The sequence below is a fragment of the Entamoeba invadens genome, assembly GCF_000330505.1.
Source record: "Entamoeba invadens IP1 unplaced genomic scaffold scaff_1105074726711, whole genome shotgun sequence".
In the NCBI taxonomy this organism is placed as follows: domain Eukaryota; phylum Evosea; order Mastigamoebida; family Endamoebidae; genus Entamoeba; species Entamoeba invadens.
Genome location: NW_004443648.1, coordinates 318081 through 333004, shown reverse-complemented (window position 1 = coordinate 333004; position 14924 = coordinate 318081). Strand labels below are relative to the sequence as shown.

The 14924-nt window shown below is 35.7% G+C and overlaps 11 protein-coding genes across 11 annotated transcripts; 6 read left to right on the top strand and 5 right to left on the bottom strand.

Moving 5' to 3' along the window:
* Positions 1-33: 33 nt before the first annotated feature.
* On the bottom strand, positions 34-576 carry EIN_054270 (ubiquitin-activating enzyme E1 1, putative; the record flags this gene model as incomplete). The annotated part of the gene is made up of 1 exon (XM_004259875.1): positions 34-576. A coding segment is annotated over one exon (543 nt), but the record flags the coding sequence as incomplete, so codon positions are not given.
* Positions 577-1544: 968 nt separating this feature from the next.
* Positions 1545-2621, top strand: EIN_054260 (sua5, putative; the record flags this gene model as incomplete). The annotated part of the gene is made up of 1 exon (XM_004259874.1): positions 1545-2621. The coding sequence occupies one exon, from the start codon at positions 1545-1547 to the stop codon at positions 2619-2621; it is 1077 nt and encodes a 358-aa protein (XP_004259922.1).
* Positions 2622-2718: 97 nt separating this feature from the next.
* Positions 2719-3183, bottom strand: EIN_054250 (ubiquitin-conjugating enzyme E2, putative; the record flags this gene model as incomplete). The annotated part of the gene is made up of 1 exon (XM_004259873.1): positions 2719-3183. The coding sequence occupies one exon, from the start codon at positions 3181-3183 to the stop codon at positions 2719-2721; it is 465 nt and encodes a 154-aa protein (XP_004259921.1).
* A 657-nt stretch (positions 3184-3840) lies between these two features.
* EIN_054240 (hypothetical protein) lies at positions 3841-5559 on the top strand (the record flags this gene model as incomplete). Its single annotated transcript, XM_004259872.1, has 1 exon — positions 3841-5559. One exon carries the CDS (start codon positions 3841-3843, stop codon positions 5557-5559), a length of 1719 nt encoding a protein of 572 aa, XP_004259920.1.
* A 452-nt stretch (positions 5560-6011) lies between these two features.
* Positions 6012-7148, top strand: EIN_054230 (actin, putative; the record flags this gene model as incomplete). The annotated part of the gene is made up of 1 exon (XM_004259871.1): positions 6012-7148. One exon carries the CDS (start codon positions 6012-6014, stop codon positions 7146-7148), a length of 1137 nt encoding a protein of 378 aa, XP_004259919.1.
* Positions 7149-7922: 774 nt separating this feature from the next.
* On the top strand, positions 7923-8723 carry EIN_054220 (mRNA-decapping enzyme, putative; the record flags this gene model as incomplete). Its single annotated transcript, XM_004259870.1, has 3 exons — positions 7923-7978; positions 8023-8177; positions 8236-8723. 3 exons carry the CDS (start codon positions 7923-7925, stop codon positions 8721-8723), a joined length of 699 nt encoding a protein of 232 aa, XP_004259918.1.
* Positions 8724-8950: 227 nt separating this feature from the next.
* Positions 8951-9778, top strand: EIN_054210 (monoglyceride lipase, putative; the record flags this gene model as incomplete). Its single annotated transcript, XM_004259869.1, has 1 exon — positions 8951-9778. The coding sequence occupies one exon, from the start codon at positions 8951-8953 to the stop codon at positions 9776-9778; it is 828 nt and encodes a 275-aa protein (XP_004259917.1).
* Positions 9779-9898: 120 nt separating this feature from the next.
* EIN_054200 (proteasome subunit alpha type-2, putative) lies at positions 9899-10711 on the bottom strand (the record flags this gene model as incomplete). The annotated part of the gene is made up of 2 exons (XM_004259868.1): positions 9899-10076; positions 10179-10711. The coding sequence occupies 2 exons, from the start codon at positions 10709-10711 to the stop codon at positions 9899-9901; spliced, it is 711 nt and encodes a 236-aa protein (XP_004259916.1).
* A 344-nt stretch (positions 10712-11055) lies between these two features.
* Positions 11056-12135, bottom strand: EIN_054190 (hypothetical protein; the record flags this gene model as incomplete). Its single annotated transcript, XM_004259867.1, has 1 exon — positions 11056-12135. One exon carries the CDS (start codon positions 12133-12135, stop codon positions 11056-11058), a length of 1080 nt encoding a protein of 359 aa, XP_004259915.1.
* Positions 12136-12964: 829 nt separating this feature from the next.
* Positions 12965-13810, bottom strand: EIN_054180 (N-acetyltransferase ECO1, putative; the record flags this gene model as incomplete). Its single annotated transcript, XM_004259866.1, has 1 exon — positions 12965-13810. The coding sequence occupies one exon, from the start codon at positions 13808-13810 to the stop codon at positions 12965-12967; it is 846 nt and encodes a 281-aa protein (XP_004259914.1).
* A 641-nt stretch (positions 13811-14451) lies between these two features.
* Positions 14452-14802, top strand: EIN_054170 (Hypothetical protein; the record flags this gene model as incomplete). The annotated part of the gene is made up of 1 exon (XM_004259865.1): positions 14452-14802. A coding segment is annotated over one exon (351 nt), but the record flags the coding sequence as incomplete, so codon positions are not given.
* Positions 14803-14924: the final 122 nt, after the last annotated feature.

Genomic DNA, 14924 nt, shown 5'->3' with positions numbered 1-14924 from the left:
GTCGTCTTCGATGAAGTTGATTGAATTGTCGACGATCTCATTGATAATGAAACTTCTTGGGTTCTCTCCATTAGTGTCACTCACGACAAAGTTGTCTCCAAAGTCGTTGAAGATCATAGAGAAGACACCTCTATTAACTGCGTAGACCATTTTGATGTTGTGTTTTCTGCAGTTCTCATTGACGATGATTGACTCCTTTTCCCCCAATAATTGTGTCAACACCAAAATGTCATAGTTCGAATAAAGTGACTCGTCATTCAACTCACGCGTTTCTGCATTAACAGATACACTTGGATTGAGTTCTTGGAACTTTGAAACAGTCGCGGCGCTTACTACTTTTCCGATATCAGACTCAGAAAAGAAAAAATTGTTACCGACCTCTTTAAGACCCCCTTTTGTGTTGTCCAAAAGCCCCACCGATTTGACGGACATCAATATCACGTTTTTGGCGATCTCACATCCAATCCCACTTAACCCAACAATCAACACACGAGTGCTGAGCATACGCATTTGCGCCTCTTTACCAATTGTGTATAATTGGCGACTTAAGACAGCCTCGTCTATCTTCTCTGCCATTTATTTAAGGTTACTAGTTCTAATTACTTTTAAATTATTCGAACTCTTTTTTCTTTCTGGTATGTGTTCTATTTCGAGATTGAAGTTTTGTTTTTACTATTTATTTAGTTTCTATTACTAGTGTTTTAACTTGGTGGTTGTTTCATAACGATTATTACAAATTTGCAATAATATAATCTAAAACATTTTGTTTTCTTAAAAATAACTAAAAAAAAGATTTATTGCTGTTAGGAGACTTTATAATCCCTTTGAAAATCGCCGACTTTATAGTGGTCTTAAAAGTCGCTGACCTAAATATTTAGTTAAATAACTATTCAAAATACCATTTATCATGTAAAAGGAATTGAAAAAATAAACCATATAAATTTAATATAATTATTATTAAAAAAAAAATGAAAAAATACCGTCCCAATTATATCTTCTCAAATCATTTTTTTAAATTATATTTATATGATTATAATATAACAAATTATAACAACTATTGTGTTTTTCACATTTTTGAGACAATAATGAATATGGTATAATTTATTAAAGTTAATAGTTATTTAGTTCTAAAAGAAGTCGACTTTTGAAGGGATTCAAAAAGTCGCCGACTTCTCAGTAATATCAAAGTCGCCAAACAGCCATTAGTGACTTTAAAATTAAAATAAAAACTATAATATAAATTGAAAATTAAAACAAATCAATTATTATTTAATAATAAATAAAACTAATTGCGTTTTTCATTGAAGAAAATTGATTTTTTCAATTTTTTTTCAAATTCATTTTTGTCGAATCAACTTTGAGTTTTTTCTTTCAAAAAAAGAAAATAGAATTGTATATAGTAAAATGTATAGCAAAATAATTATATTATCTAATACTCTTAAAATAGTTAATCATCGTCCGAATGTATCTCTAGTAACCCTAAACATCAAACACATGTGCCCAAAAAGAAACTAGGTTTACTTGTTAATTACACAACAATCAAAATGTCAAATGAGATGCCCAAAATTCATCCTATTGCTCCTTATTTAACCACAAAAGTGATAACAATAGATAGAGATAATATTAACATGTCTGAGATGACTGAAGCCGCTGAAATCATTCAAACGGGGGGGTTAGTTGCTTTTCCTACAGAAACTGTATATGGTCTTGGTGCAGATGTTTTTCACCCCGAGTCGATCAATCAAATATTTCGAGTGAAAGGGAGGCCGAACGATAACCCACTGATCACACATATTTCCGATTTAAAAATGTTGGACCGTCTTGCTGCATTCGTCTCGGACGACGCAAAAAAGTTGATCGCAAAATTTTGGCCGGGTGCGTTAACGATTATATTCCCGCGCGCGAAAGGAGTACCAGACGAAGTAACGGCGGGTCTCGATACAGTCGGGGTACGGATGCCATCACACCCGATTGCTTACAATTTGATTCGACTCGCAAATACACCGATCGCTGCGCCTTCCGCAAACTTATCTACAAAACCATCGCCAACATTGGGTTCACATTGTGTCGACGATTTGAATGGACGTGTTGAAATGATTATAGATGGGGGTGCTTGTGACATTGGAGTTGAGTCGACCGTCTTAATGTTGAGTCCTAAAGGTCCTGTAATTCTTCGACCCGGCGGAGTCACTCTCGAGATGCTCCGAGAAGTCATCCCAACAACGTGTGTATATAAAATGTCGACTAACAAGACTTTAGAAGCAAAGCCGCCAACACCAGGAATGAAATACAGACATTACGCTCCATCTGTTGAGACTGTGGTGGTTGTTGGCAATAAACGCGTTGAGAAATTAGAGGAGTTATGTCAAGACTACAAACAGGAAGGCAAGCGTGTTGGGTTAGTCACATGGAGTATGACCAACACAGAGAACTGTGAGATCGTTCTTAAAGTCGACGGAGATAAGTATAAGGGAATGGCTCACGCACTTTTTATGGACATGAGAGACTTGGACAAGAAGGTCGATGTCATATTCATTGAGGGTGTCGATGAGATTAAAGAAGGATTGGCTGTAATGAATCGTGCCAAGAAAGCTGCTGTACGGACAATCGAAGCGAATTAACTGTGATTTGGTATAGTTTATTTATATAATATAATTATAGTTAAATATAGTTAACGAGTGCCGTCACTTGAATGGTGAATGACATATAAAAAGTGGCTTATGCATGGGCAAATCGTCTTGTGTAATCTCTTGCATTCATTTTTGCTTGAGTCGGGTTCGAAGTCCAAAGTCCATTCACTTCCAAATTGAGTGGGTCGTCTAAGTTAGGGTTGGCAAGTAATTGTTGGATTGTCTGAAGCACAGCAGTGATTTGCATTGAACAGACCCACCCACTTTCTTTCAACGTGTCCAAACAGATTTTGCCGAAAAACGAAATGTTGGGGTGGTATACACGAGTCGCAAACTTAATCATTGGTGGCTTGTATGGAAACTCAGCGGGAAGGAATATGTCTAATTGGAACTTTCCGCCTTCATATGGAGTGTCAGGTGGTCCGTCTATAATGGCGTTCCAATGGTCCAAATTCTCTTCATCTATAGTGACAACCACCCCCTCGGGCGGATTTTTGAGAGCATTTACGGTTTCTCGCTGAATACGCCTTTCTCGCGCTTTGTTTGTCGACATACTGGAAATTTAATTCAAAGTTCTTTTGAGTTGTCTTTGGCTGGGACTTATCGGCTTAAAGACAAATAAAATCGGGAAAGCCCAAATGAACTGAAACAAACAAATGATTTATTACTCAAATTAATTTTAAGTAATTAACTTCGAGATAAAGTACTACTTTTATATAGTTTTTAATGGTATATTTCTAATAAAAAATGAAAAAATTTAAATTGTATTGTTTATTAATTTAATTAATGATTAATTATACTAAATATTTAAGTAAATGTGTATTATAATAAGTTATAATAAATGAACTATATTAATAATAAAAAAGTGTTCAAACTAATAATTTATCTTAATATTCTTTTTTATTATAATTTCTAAAAAACAAATAATAAAGTATAATTACAAAAAAAATTTAAGTCGTAAGTTAAGATTCTAAACATTTAACAATTAAAAAGCACGAAAAAATAAAAAGATTTTATTTTTAAAACAACAGATAAACCATTAATTTTATATTTTTGTTATTAGTTTAATATATAATTGATAGTCCGAATCAATAGAAATTTAATTTAGCGTATTTTTTTGTATAAAAAAGAAGAAAAGACAAACTTCAAAGATTCCGAACCCTTATATAAAGAGTTAATAAACGAACTGTAAAGCAAATCGAAAATATAGATGGCGAAGGATGAATGCGCAGTGTGTATGGAACGGGTAATGGTTTATTCAGTGGGCGAATGTAACCACACTGATGTCTGTTACTCGTGTTGTTTTCGTAACCGAGTGTTATATCAAGACAACAACTGTCCGTTGTGTAGACACGACAACAAACTTGTGGTCTTTTCCAAGAAGAAAGGAAAATTTGAAGATTTGACCAAGACGACACCTGTGTTCCAGTTGAAAGAATATGGTGTCGGGACAAATGACCAAGGGGTATTTAAGTACTTGAAGTATCTTCTTTCAAACACTTGCAAATTCTGTAGCAAAGAGTTTGAAACAATAGAAAAGCTTAATTTCCATTATCAAACGTATCACCACGTCCAATTCTGCCCCGTCTGTATTAATCAACAAAAGAGCTTCACATGTGACAAGGAGGTGTACACTGATGAACAATTGCAAGAACATATGAATGAGGTGGATCCAGAAACTTTGGTCAAGAAACACCCTTTCTGTGAATTCTGTAATATCCCATTCATCGACTTGGACTCCCTTTATAAACACTTGAATACACAACATGAGACCTGTTTCATTTGCGACAAGAGAGCAGAAACACCGGGTACTTCGTATTACAAAAATTATGAAGAGCTCTTTGCACATATGAAAAAGCATCACTTTGTCTGCGAGGACCCAAACTGCTTGACTAAGAAGTACATCGCTTTTTACTCAGAAGAAGAACTGAACAACCACAAAATTGCATTTCATATTAAAAAGGGCGAAAAAGTCATATTGGAGACGGGTGCGTATTTTGAACCCAACGATACTCGGCGATACAACTCACGACAAAACACAGAACGACCCAAATATGGTTCCCGTCGACGTGAAGAGCGTATAGAGAGTCGATATGAATTTCATCGAGAAGAAGAGAAGAAAGAGGATGTTGATGATTTTGAAGAAGAAGAGGTTATTTTTTCAAAGCAAGATTTCCCAAGACTGGGAAATGGCCCCGTCGATCTCCAACCCGTTATACCACAGAAACCAATGAAAGAAAAGAAAACCACTGAAATGTTCCCAGCACTCTCGAGCAACCCACAAAAGGAACAGAAAAAGAAACAAAAGAAGATACTGAAAGAAGCTTACCAAATGCATGACAAACAAGAGAAGGATTATCAATCATTAGAAAATAGACTGAAAAGCGCAGCGGGGACAAAATATGACTACTTTGTCGATATTCAAGGGAAGTTCAAGAGTGGCAATGAAAGTGCAAAAGTGATGTTAGACACCTTTAACCAATGCTGTGGCAAAGTCAAAGACAAGAACGAACTCTTAGCGGAGTTCATTAATTCGTGGCAGAATGCAAAACAGAGGAGCGAACTGATTAAAATCGATAATCAACAAAATGAAGAGAAGACTAAGATGCGAATGAGAGACGAAATGGTGATGACCGCACAACGGTGGGAAGAAGAACAACAGAAACGTATTCGTATGAGAACCGAAAAACAGATCATCCCCGAAGCAGAAAGAAAAAAGGTCGTTCGCGAGCAGCCAAAACCTAAACCTAAAAACACTGAGATGTTCCCTTCACTTGTGAAAGGACTCGACAGACCAATTCAGAAGAAGGATACATCAAATTGGAGTCAAATTGCTGCTTACTCATCAACTGAAGCGAGAAAGGCAAGGGAACAAACTAAGAAGCAAAATGAAGGGAAATTCTCAGAGTCACAATTCCCAAAATTGTGAAGAAATTTGGTGTAAAGTGTTAGTTTTGTTTTACTTGAGATCGTTTGTGTTTCACACACTTTGCTTAATTAAAGTGTCAAGTTATTTCAATTTTTTGATATTTCATATCATAATATCTAGCTTATTTAATAATAAATATAATAAATTTGTAATTAATATCAATTAATATTAATATAAGAAAATAAAACAATAGTTAATACATTTGAAAAACAAAAAAAACAAAAAAATGAAAATTTTGTTTTCTAATTTTAGAAAAACCAGAAAACAAATTATTAAAAATAAATTTCAAGGATAATTCTATTGTAATAATTAGTAAAAAAATTATTGAAAAAACTATATGAAAAGGTAAGTCGAACTCCAAAAGACATCACCAGATAGATAAGAGTCCAACTCCAACGGCAAACCTCTAACGTAACACTATTTAAGTCTTGAGTCGACAGCTTTATATTCAAATGGGAGAAGAAGGAGCTGAAGTACAAGCACTTGTCGTAGACAATGGATCCGGTATGTGCAAGGCCGGTTTTGCTGGTGATGACGCACCACGAGCTGTCTTCCCATCTATTGTTGGAAGACCAAAACAAGTCTCAGTCATGGCTGGTATGGGCAACAAGGACACCTATGTTGGAGATGAAGCACAATCAAAGAGAGGTATCTTGACTTTGAAGTACCCAATTGAGCACGGTATCGTCAACAACTGGGACGACATGGAGAAGATCTGGCACCACACTTTCTACAACGAGCTCAGAATTGCGCCAGAAGAGCACCCAGTCCTCTTGACTGAAGCCCCAATGAACCCAAAAGCCAACAGAGAAAAGATGACACAAATTATGTTCGAGACTTTCAACGTCCCAGCCATGTACGTTGGAATTCAGGCTGTCCTTTCATTGTATGCCTCTGGTAGAACCACTGGTATCGTTATGGATTCTGGTGACGGTGTCTCTCACTGCGTCCCAATCTATGAAGGTTTCTCACTCCCACACGCCATTCTCAGAATTGATCTTGCTGGTCGTGATCTTACTGACTACCTCATGAAAATCTTGACTGAAAGAGGATATTCATTCACCACAACTGCTGAAAGAGAAATTGTCAGAGACATCAAGGAGAAGCTCTGCTATGTTGCTCTTGACTTCAACGAAGAGATGCAAAAGGCTGCTTCATCATCAGAACTCGAGAAATCATACGAACTTCCAGATGGTCAAGTCATCACCATTGGAAATGAGAGATTCAGATGCCCAGAAGCACTCTTCCAGCCATCATTCCTTGGTATGGAAGCATCAGGTATCCACGAGACAACTTACAACTCAATCATGAAGTGTGATGTCGATATCAGAAAGGACTTGTACGGAAACATCGTCTTGTCTGGTGGAACATCAATGTACCCAGGCATCAACGACAGACTTGAGAAGGAGATGGTCGCTCTTGCACCACCAACAATGAAGATCAAGGTCATTGCACCACCAGAGAGAAAGTACTCTGTCTGGATTGGAGGCTCAATTCTTGCCTCATTGTCCACTTTCCAAAACATGTGGATCACCAAGGAAGAGTACGACGAGTCTGGCCCAGCCATCGTCCACAGAAAGTGCTTCTAAGTCATTCAAATTAAGTTAAAGTTAAATTTTTATATAATTTTAGTATTGTTATTCAATAATCTGCGTTGACTAAACTAATAAATAACTAGTTTTAAGCACTAATTTAAAAATTTTATATTTGACACTTTAATAAAATCACTGATTCATTAGCCTTGTTTTATATTGTTTCGGAATACACACGTTTACAAATAAATTGTTTATTTAGGTTCTGTTTTTGACATCTATTTGAAACAGTATTTAGTCAAATTTGGAATAATTCATTTTATTTTAGATGAATAACCAATATAAAAATTTGGTGGTGTTAAATATGTTCAAAAATATAACCCATAGTTTTATTTGTGTTAAAAGTGTGTTTTGAATGTGTTAATGAATTGGAAAGTAATACGATAAAGAGTAGTTAATTGATGTTTACATTCTTGTCTTTTATATTCCAAAAATTAGTCAAGTGTTCTTCTTTTTTATGTTGAAAAAGTTCATTTAAAGTTTATGATAATTTATTGTAAAATTTCCTCATAGGCATATCTATTCGATATAATAATAAACTATTTAAAACTTATTGAATATAATACACTCAACTCAAAATCGTCTAATAATTGTTTTCTTAAAATTATAGTTAAATTTACAATTAATATATAGTAAAAAAAATTAAAAAATACTACTTATTACTACTAACTAGTTGGGTGATAGGCGTAATAGATATTTGAAAAGGGTAAAAAGAATTTAAACTAAAAAAATGATAAAAAACAACCAACTAAAAAAGAGAAAAACGGACATATGGAAGAGCATGTCCCAGTGCTAAATTTAAACGAAGTGATGGTCGACTTGTGCGCGTTTGTTCTTTGCATTTCCTTGACTCAACACAATAACAAAGCAGTCGTTTTGTGATCAATAATCCATCAAACGAATACACCGACCCGATGCGTTTTCTTTTTCTGTTAGAGCTAGCCCATTGGTATTACATGGATAATTGGATTAAAAGATTGCCCTATCTTCCGATGATTGTCGATTTCAAAGTCTTTGTCGTGACGTGTTTGTTTGCGAATTTTCTTTCATTTGATATTTATGGAGCGACGCAAGTAACAAAAAGTTGTGAAAGAAGTGAGGTGGAGCGGGTTCGACTTGCGAAACGTTGACAGTGAGATCGACAAGTGGAAGGTGTACAAATCACGAATTCCAGTCGTCGGCGCACTCTTGCTCAATGAGGCAATGACACATGTGATTAGAGTGAAGTCCCCTTACAGCTCTCACTACTCTTTTCCGCGCGGTAAAATGAATAAACAGGAAGATCCCCGATTCAGTTGCATGAGAGAAATTAAAGAGGAGACTGGCGTGCAACTGACACTCGAACAATGCAAACCAGAGTTTTCATTTACAGTCGAGAGTAAACAACGAACTTCAAATCATCAAACAACATATTACGTTGTTCCAGCAATCCCAATGGATGTCGAGTTTAAACCTATGTGTAAGGAAGAAATAGGAGATGTGAAGTGGGACCCTATAGAAAAGATCGAGACAAGAGATCCAGAAAAAGAGAAGTTGCTCGAGATCATCGAGAAAATAAAAAAAAGCAATTGAATTGTTGTTGGATGTGACATAAGAATAATAACTATAATTACTATCGTATTCTGTTTTATAGAAAAGTTTTTATAATATAAAAACTTTTATAATATAATTTAATTATAATATATAATTAAATTATATAAATAATTAAATTATATTTTTTATTAATCATTTAAGTGTTTTATATAATTTTTATTTGATATACGAAGTTGAATGAACTACAATTGAACTCTATTTTAATAATGAATATCAAAGACCGATTTTTTACGTTTGAGAAATACAAGATATACAGTGAAAAGTATGAGACGTTGAACGCAAAAGGGGTTGTGATATTAATTCATGGATTTCGACATTACTCTGGATGTTTAAAAGAAATGGCAGAGTTTTTATATCAAGAAAAATATAGTGTTGTTTTACTCGACTTAATTGGTCATGGTAAGTCCAGTGGAGAGCCGAGGACGTGGATTGATTCTATCAACACACATGTTAATTCCGTGAACTTTTGTATAACTGAGATTCAAAAAGAAAATAAAGACCTTCCTATCTTTGTGATAGGGCATTCGATGGGTGGGTTAGTCACTTCTATTTTAGCAAGAGAAAGAAAAGACCTGAAAGGATGTGTTGCACTTGCGCCTGCTTTTTACATGAAGCCGCATATCATGTACTTCTTATCTTTTTTAATCGTTGCAATTTTGTTCTTCGCCCCACTTATTATGCTTCCAGTGCCTCCAAACGACAAATTCTTTCCAGACGAAGAAAGTAAACGCAAGATGCATAACGACAAATACGTCTGGACTGATAAATTGGCGCTGAACACATCATTTCAATTAATGAAAACGGGTAAAGAAGAAGTCACAAAAGACATCACAATACCTTTCCTCTTGTTACACGGCGACAGTGATATGCTTGTCGATGTCAAAGGAAGTCAACTAAAATCAAAACACTTAACAAACAAACATAGCAAATACGTCGAGTTCAAAAACCTCAACCACATTTTATACCTCGAACACAACAAGCTGACCCAATTCAAACTCATCGTCGATTTCTTAGACGATGTTCTTCGTAAGTAGCTTTTTATATAATTCAGTCTTATCTAAATAGTACTTTAATTATAATTTATTTAATAATGAATAGTTAACAATAACAGTGCGAGAAACACCACGACTAAACAAAATAACCCAAATCTTTGATTACTTGACAACATCGAGGTAATCCTTAATCTCCTCTGGAGTAAACACTTTAAACCCATCCTTTTTGGTGCATATTCCAATTTCGATGTTGTGTTCATTCATCTCGCCCTCAAACCCTTCTTTCAATGCAAGGATTGCGGTGTGAATAGCGTCTTCAAGTTGAATATCTTCGTGATATCTAGTCCGTTACTTCTGCTTCACTCTTCATATTCAAATAGTTCTTTATATTATATATTATTGTTCCCATACTTCAACATGAATGAGTTACAAATTAACAAACCTTTTTTCAAGGAACGTCTTGACGGTTGTCATATTCTTTCCAAGTGCAGTCGCCTTCCAAGTCCAGAATGCTCCCGATGGATCGACTTGATACAGTCGTGGTGTGTCTTTATCAAATCCGGCAATTAATACAGAGACACCAAATGGTCGGACACCACCCTTTTGTGTGTATTCTTGCATCAAATAAGCGATGTTTCGTGTCATCATCGAGCAGTCGATATTTTCTTGATATTCAAGCCAATACTTTTGGCCTGCTTTACGTCCTTTCTTCACCAACACACGAGCGTCTGGCCCCATCCCACTACTCACCATCCCAACTGTTTGGTTCAAGTTGTTAATTTTTTGTATCGACTCGCTGACATACATCGGCGGCAAGATCTTCTCCACAACCAAAACAATGCCGTCGGTCGCTTTGATCCCGACACTAGTCGACCCCCCCGTCATCGCGTTAAGGGCGTATTCAATCTGGACGAGCTTTCCGCTCGGACTGAACGTAGTTAATGAAAAGCCGTAATCGCCTTCTCCTTCCTCCATTTCACTTTTTTGAGTTCTCTTTTTTCATTTTTCGAGTTGTAATACTTCAACTTCTTTTTCACTTTCTCTCTTAAATATCAAACTATTAATTCAGTCCTACAAAACACTGCAACCACATCTGTTATTACAACACTGAAACTGAAACACTGAAACTCAACTAAAATGAAGAGAAATCCACGTTCTCTTTTTTTCACTTCTCATCGACAATTTTGGTATTCAAAATGTTTTTCAAATTTTCAAAAAACATTTTATTAAAAATGGAAAATGTCATCGAAAAAGTGGATAACAAAATGCAGAAGAAATAACAAATCAAATAACACAAACACAGCAAGCCACCTGGCGCCTCAAAAAGTGACTGAGTAAAAGCCACTATCTAGAGTCTCATCATCGCTCTCATGCTTGATATTAAAGAATTGATTTGTAGTCTCTTGTTTAGCTTCGATGTTGTTATTTAGTTCAGCGAACCCCATGAGTTGGATGTAGTTATTGCTTTTATTGTCAGGCACAAAGAACGTTTCCTGGTCACTTAAGCTGTAGTAATAGTAATTTGGTAGCTCGTTTTGTTTAGGACAGACCAAATGTGTCTCATTTTGTGTTACAAGTTCCACACTCTTTTCTTTCTCCATTTCGTTATCGACTGCCTTTTCGACTTGACTCTCGCCATTCACTTTTTCTTCAATGACACACCCTTTTTTCTCTTCAGAGGCTTCTAACATCCTTTCAAAAGGTTCGACATTGGCTTGACTTTCTTTTAAAAGGATCTTCTCCGTCTCTCGGACTACTTGTTCTATTTCAGGGTCGTTCTGTGGAATTTGTACAAATGAAGACGCTTTCTCAAACCGTTTGTAGACTATTTCATTCACTAAACGGCCTATCTCAGAGATCTCTACCATTGTCATCACAGCTTTCCCACATACTCCACATATCTTATTGAGCTTTTGTGTGTATTTGGTGGGTTTTGTTGACCTCTTCTTAAATTGATACCCAAACTTCTCACATCGTTCCATCAGCCAATTAAATGACGTCGACGTCTTATTTGCGTCTCTGTGTCGTTTGATTTGTTTCAGTCGTTCAACACTAATCCCATTCGTTGCGGCTCGAGTTATCGACGCGATCGAGTCGACGTCAGTGGGAGTTAATGCCGTGTAGTTGGATTCTTTCAGCTCTTCTCTGACAAACTTAGCGCAAAATTCATCGACATTCTTCTCAAAGAGAATTCTTTCCGTTTTGGTGTTCAGTTCTTCGACCAAGAACAGTTGAAGTGTTTTTTGACTTCTTCTTTCCGGGCGACGAACTTTAAACCCAACCCCATTCACGTTAAGCAATGAGAGGATTAATGCTTGTTGGACTGCTTCAAACGACTTCGAGCATCTTTTCAATTCCTTCAGTGTAGCCGTTTGCTTTGTGCTTTCGGTGCTTTCCATGACTTTAATATAAGTTATTATTCTAATTGGGTTTTGCTTTCTACTTCGACTTTATTTTGGTGATTCCAATGTTATTATTTGTGAGGAGAACTTTTGAAGCTCTATTGTGTTACCTTCGTGTGGTGTTCTTTGCTACTCGGTTTCCCAGTCGTATCGGGGTTCTACCCAAATTTGGAACACCCACACACCTCTTTTTTCTTCTTGACAATTCCTTCCAAAACTCTGAGGATCTTTTGAAGTGTTTTGCATCCCTTTTGGCTTTTTCTATTTTTATTCGTCTATTTTACTATATTTGTTACTATTAACAAACTATTCATATAGCTTTGTTTCTTTGACCTATTTTTGATTTTCTTGAGTTTTACAACCACAATGCTCACTTTGACGTTTTCGTCAATCTGGAAAATCAAAAGAACTTTTTAAGGTCTTGATTTTTTGTAAAGCAAGAAAAATCAAGAAACACGCGCCCTCAAAAATTAATGAGTATCCATCCAAATGCTCCCACTCTCCCATTGATGTTCAACACCATTCGCTATTCACCCGCTCCACCTGATTAAATAACCAACCACTCGCCCATTTGACAGTTTCAATTTTGTAAAATATTAGTTCAAAAGTCAGCCAATCGCATCTCATTAAAAAGAAATAAAATAAGATCGACCCTAATTGTATAGTTGTTTTACCACAAATTAACTAGAAATAACAAAACCATAACAACGTAATCTCAATTGTAAAGAGAAAAAAAATAAACCACGACTTTCTCGATGCTTCTCTGTGACTTCCAGCCATGAATGGAGCGAAATAAAAATATTTTATAAACTAAAATGGCGGTATTTCAATGTTGGGTATATATCTGTATTTGGGGAAAAACGTGCTTGAAAAAGAGAAATCCTTCGTGGGTCGGTTGAGTGATCGCAACCTCCTCCTTCTTAAAGGCGTAGGTCCCATATTTCAAAAACACAAGAGAAAGCTCCACCAAACTTTTACCAAATCCCCTGCGCTTGAAAAATGGGTGCACCCAAAGAAGTTCAATACCCATTTTGCAGACCGTCTTGTTTTCTTCTTTGAGTGAAATTTCTCCATACAAGTTTGAGGTGACGAGGTACGCACTTGTTAGTGGCGAAAGTGTACACACAACCAAGAGGGAGACAACCTTACCGTCTTCCACTCCTATGAAAAATGTATACCGCGATGAGAGGAGGTATTCCATCGACATGTCCACATCGTCTTTAACTCTCGCAAGAATCTCCGCCAACTCATTCTCGTTTTCTCGCGAACAAACGACCTTGACAACTTTTGGTGAGTCCTGTACCTGAACAGCATCTTTCACTTTGAATTTTTGTGGTTGAACGTATTTTTTGTGATAATCGTCGTGCGTCTTTTTATCATCGTCAACGCTTGGCTGATACTTCAAATGGCAAATAACACACGTGGTCTCTCCAGGTCTCTTCTGTGCGAAGTTTAAAACACTTTGTCTCTTTGGAGAAGGCACGGGACTTGTTTTTGGTGTTGGTGAGTGTAGTGGCGTTGTTCTTGCGGACACTCTTGGTGACACACGAGACAACTTATCACTCGAAACCGGCAACACTCGCGAAAAGCTTGCCTCAATTTTACGCGGTTTCTTCTCGGCGTTTTCCTTCTCTTCTTTTTTTTCCTCTTTTCTTCGTTTATAAGCGTCCATTCACTTTGAATGCCATTTAAGTTCTGTTATTCCATCACTCCAATCCTCTCATTTTCTCTTTTTCAGATATTTTCTTTTTTCCATTATTTCAATAAAGGTATTAATAACATTTGTTTTTTAACTTCGAAATGGTATTTCTATCGCTTTTTATAACAAAAATTTAAAAATAAACAAATTCAAAAGTAAAAATAAATACATATTAAAAAATAATATACAGTTAACGGAAAAAGTGGGATGCTGAGAAAAAGGGGGATGCTAATCTTAATATTAATTAATTTAATATTATTAATAATAAATAATTAATATAAATTTATTTTGGTTTTTTCATTTTATTAATTTTTTGATTAATAATTTATATTAAATCAATAGTAATTTTAATATTTTTCAATTGAAATTAACCAATAGTTACGAGCATCTTCCTTTTTCTAGCATCCCCATATTTCCCCTACTGTAATCAATTTAATGCAAACAATTTTCAATTTTTAAGATTTATTCATTTTGAAAAGATTTTTACTATTTAAAAATAACTCAATTACTATACTAAATACTAATAATTGTCTCTATGGATTGATTTAAAATGGTTAGAAGATACTATTTAATACTATTAACAACTTTTTTCTAAGAAGAACACAGAAAAGTATATGGAAGTCCCCATTCAACCACTTCCAACTCGACCAAAATTTCCGCGTACGCATCCTCGTTTCCGCACGCTTCGTGCTGACGCCAAGCAAGAAGATATATTAGCTGCATCGACTTCCGAAAGTGTTGATACCAATTTTACACCACTTCCTCGCGTGGACATGAAAATAAAGAAGAGTGACTATTACCAACCAAAGCACCCAACTGACTCCAAAACGCCCCCTCCCAAACAATTCTTCATGTCACGACATCTTGCAAATCGGCCTGAAAAAGAACTTGTTGGATCAATAAAAAATGTTCGTGTGAAGGTCGACTCGAATTGGTATGCGAGTGGGTTCGTTAACATTACCTTTGTTTGTTGCGTTTGACATATAATAATTCTATAGTATATAGTATATATATAGTATATATACTATATATAATCAACGAAATAATGAACAGGTCAATGGGTTCATATACTTTGAGTACATCCCCT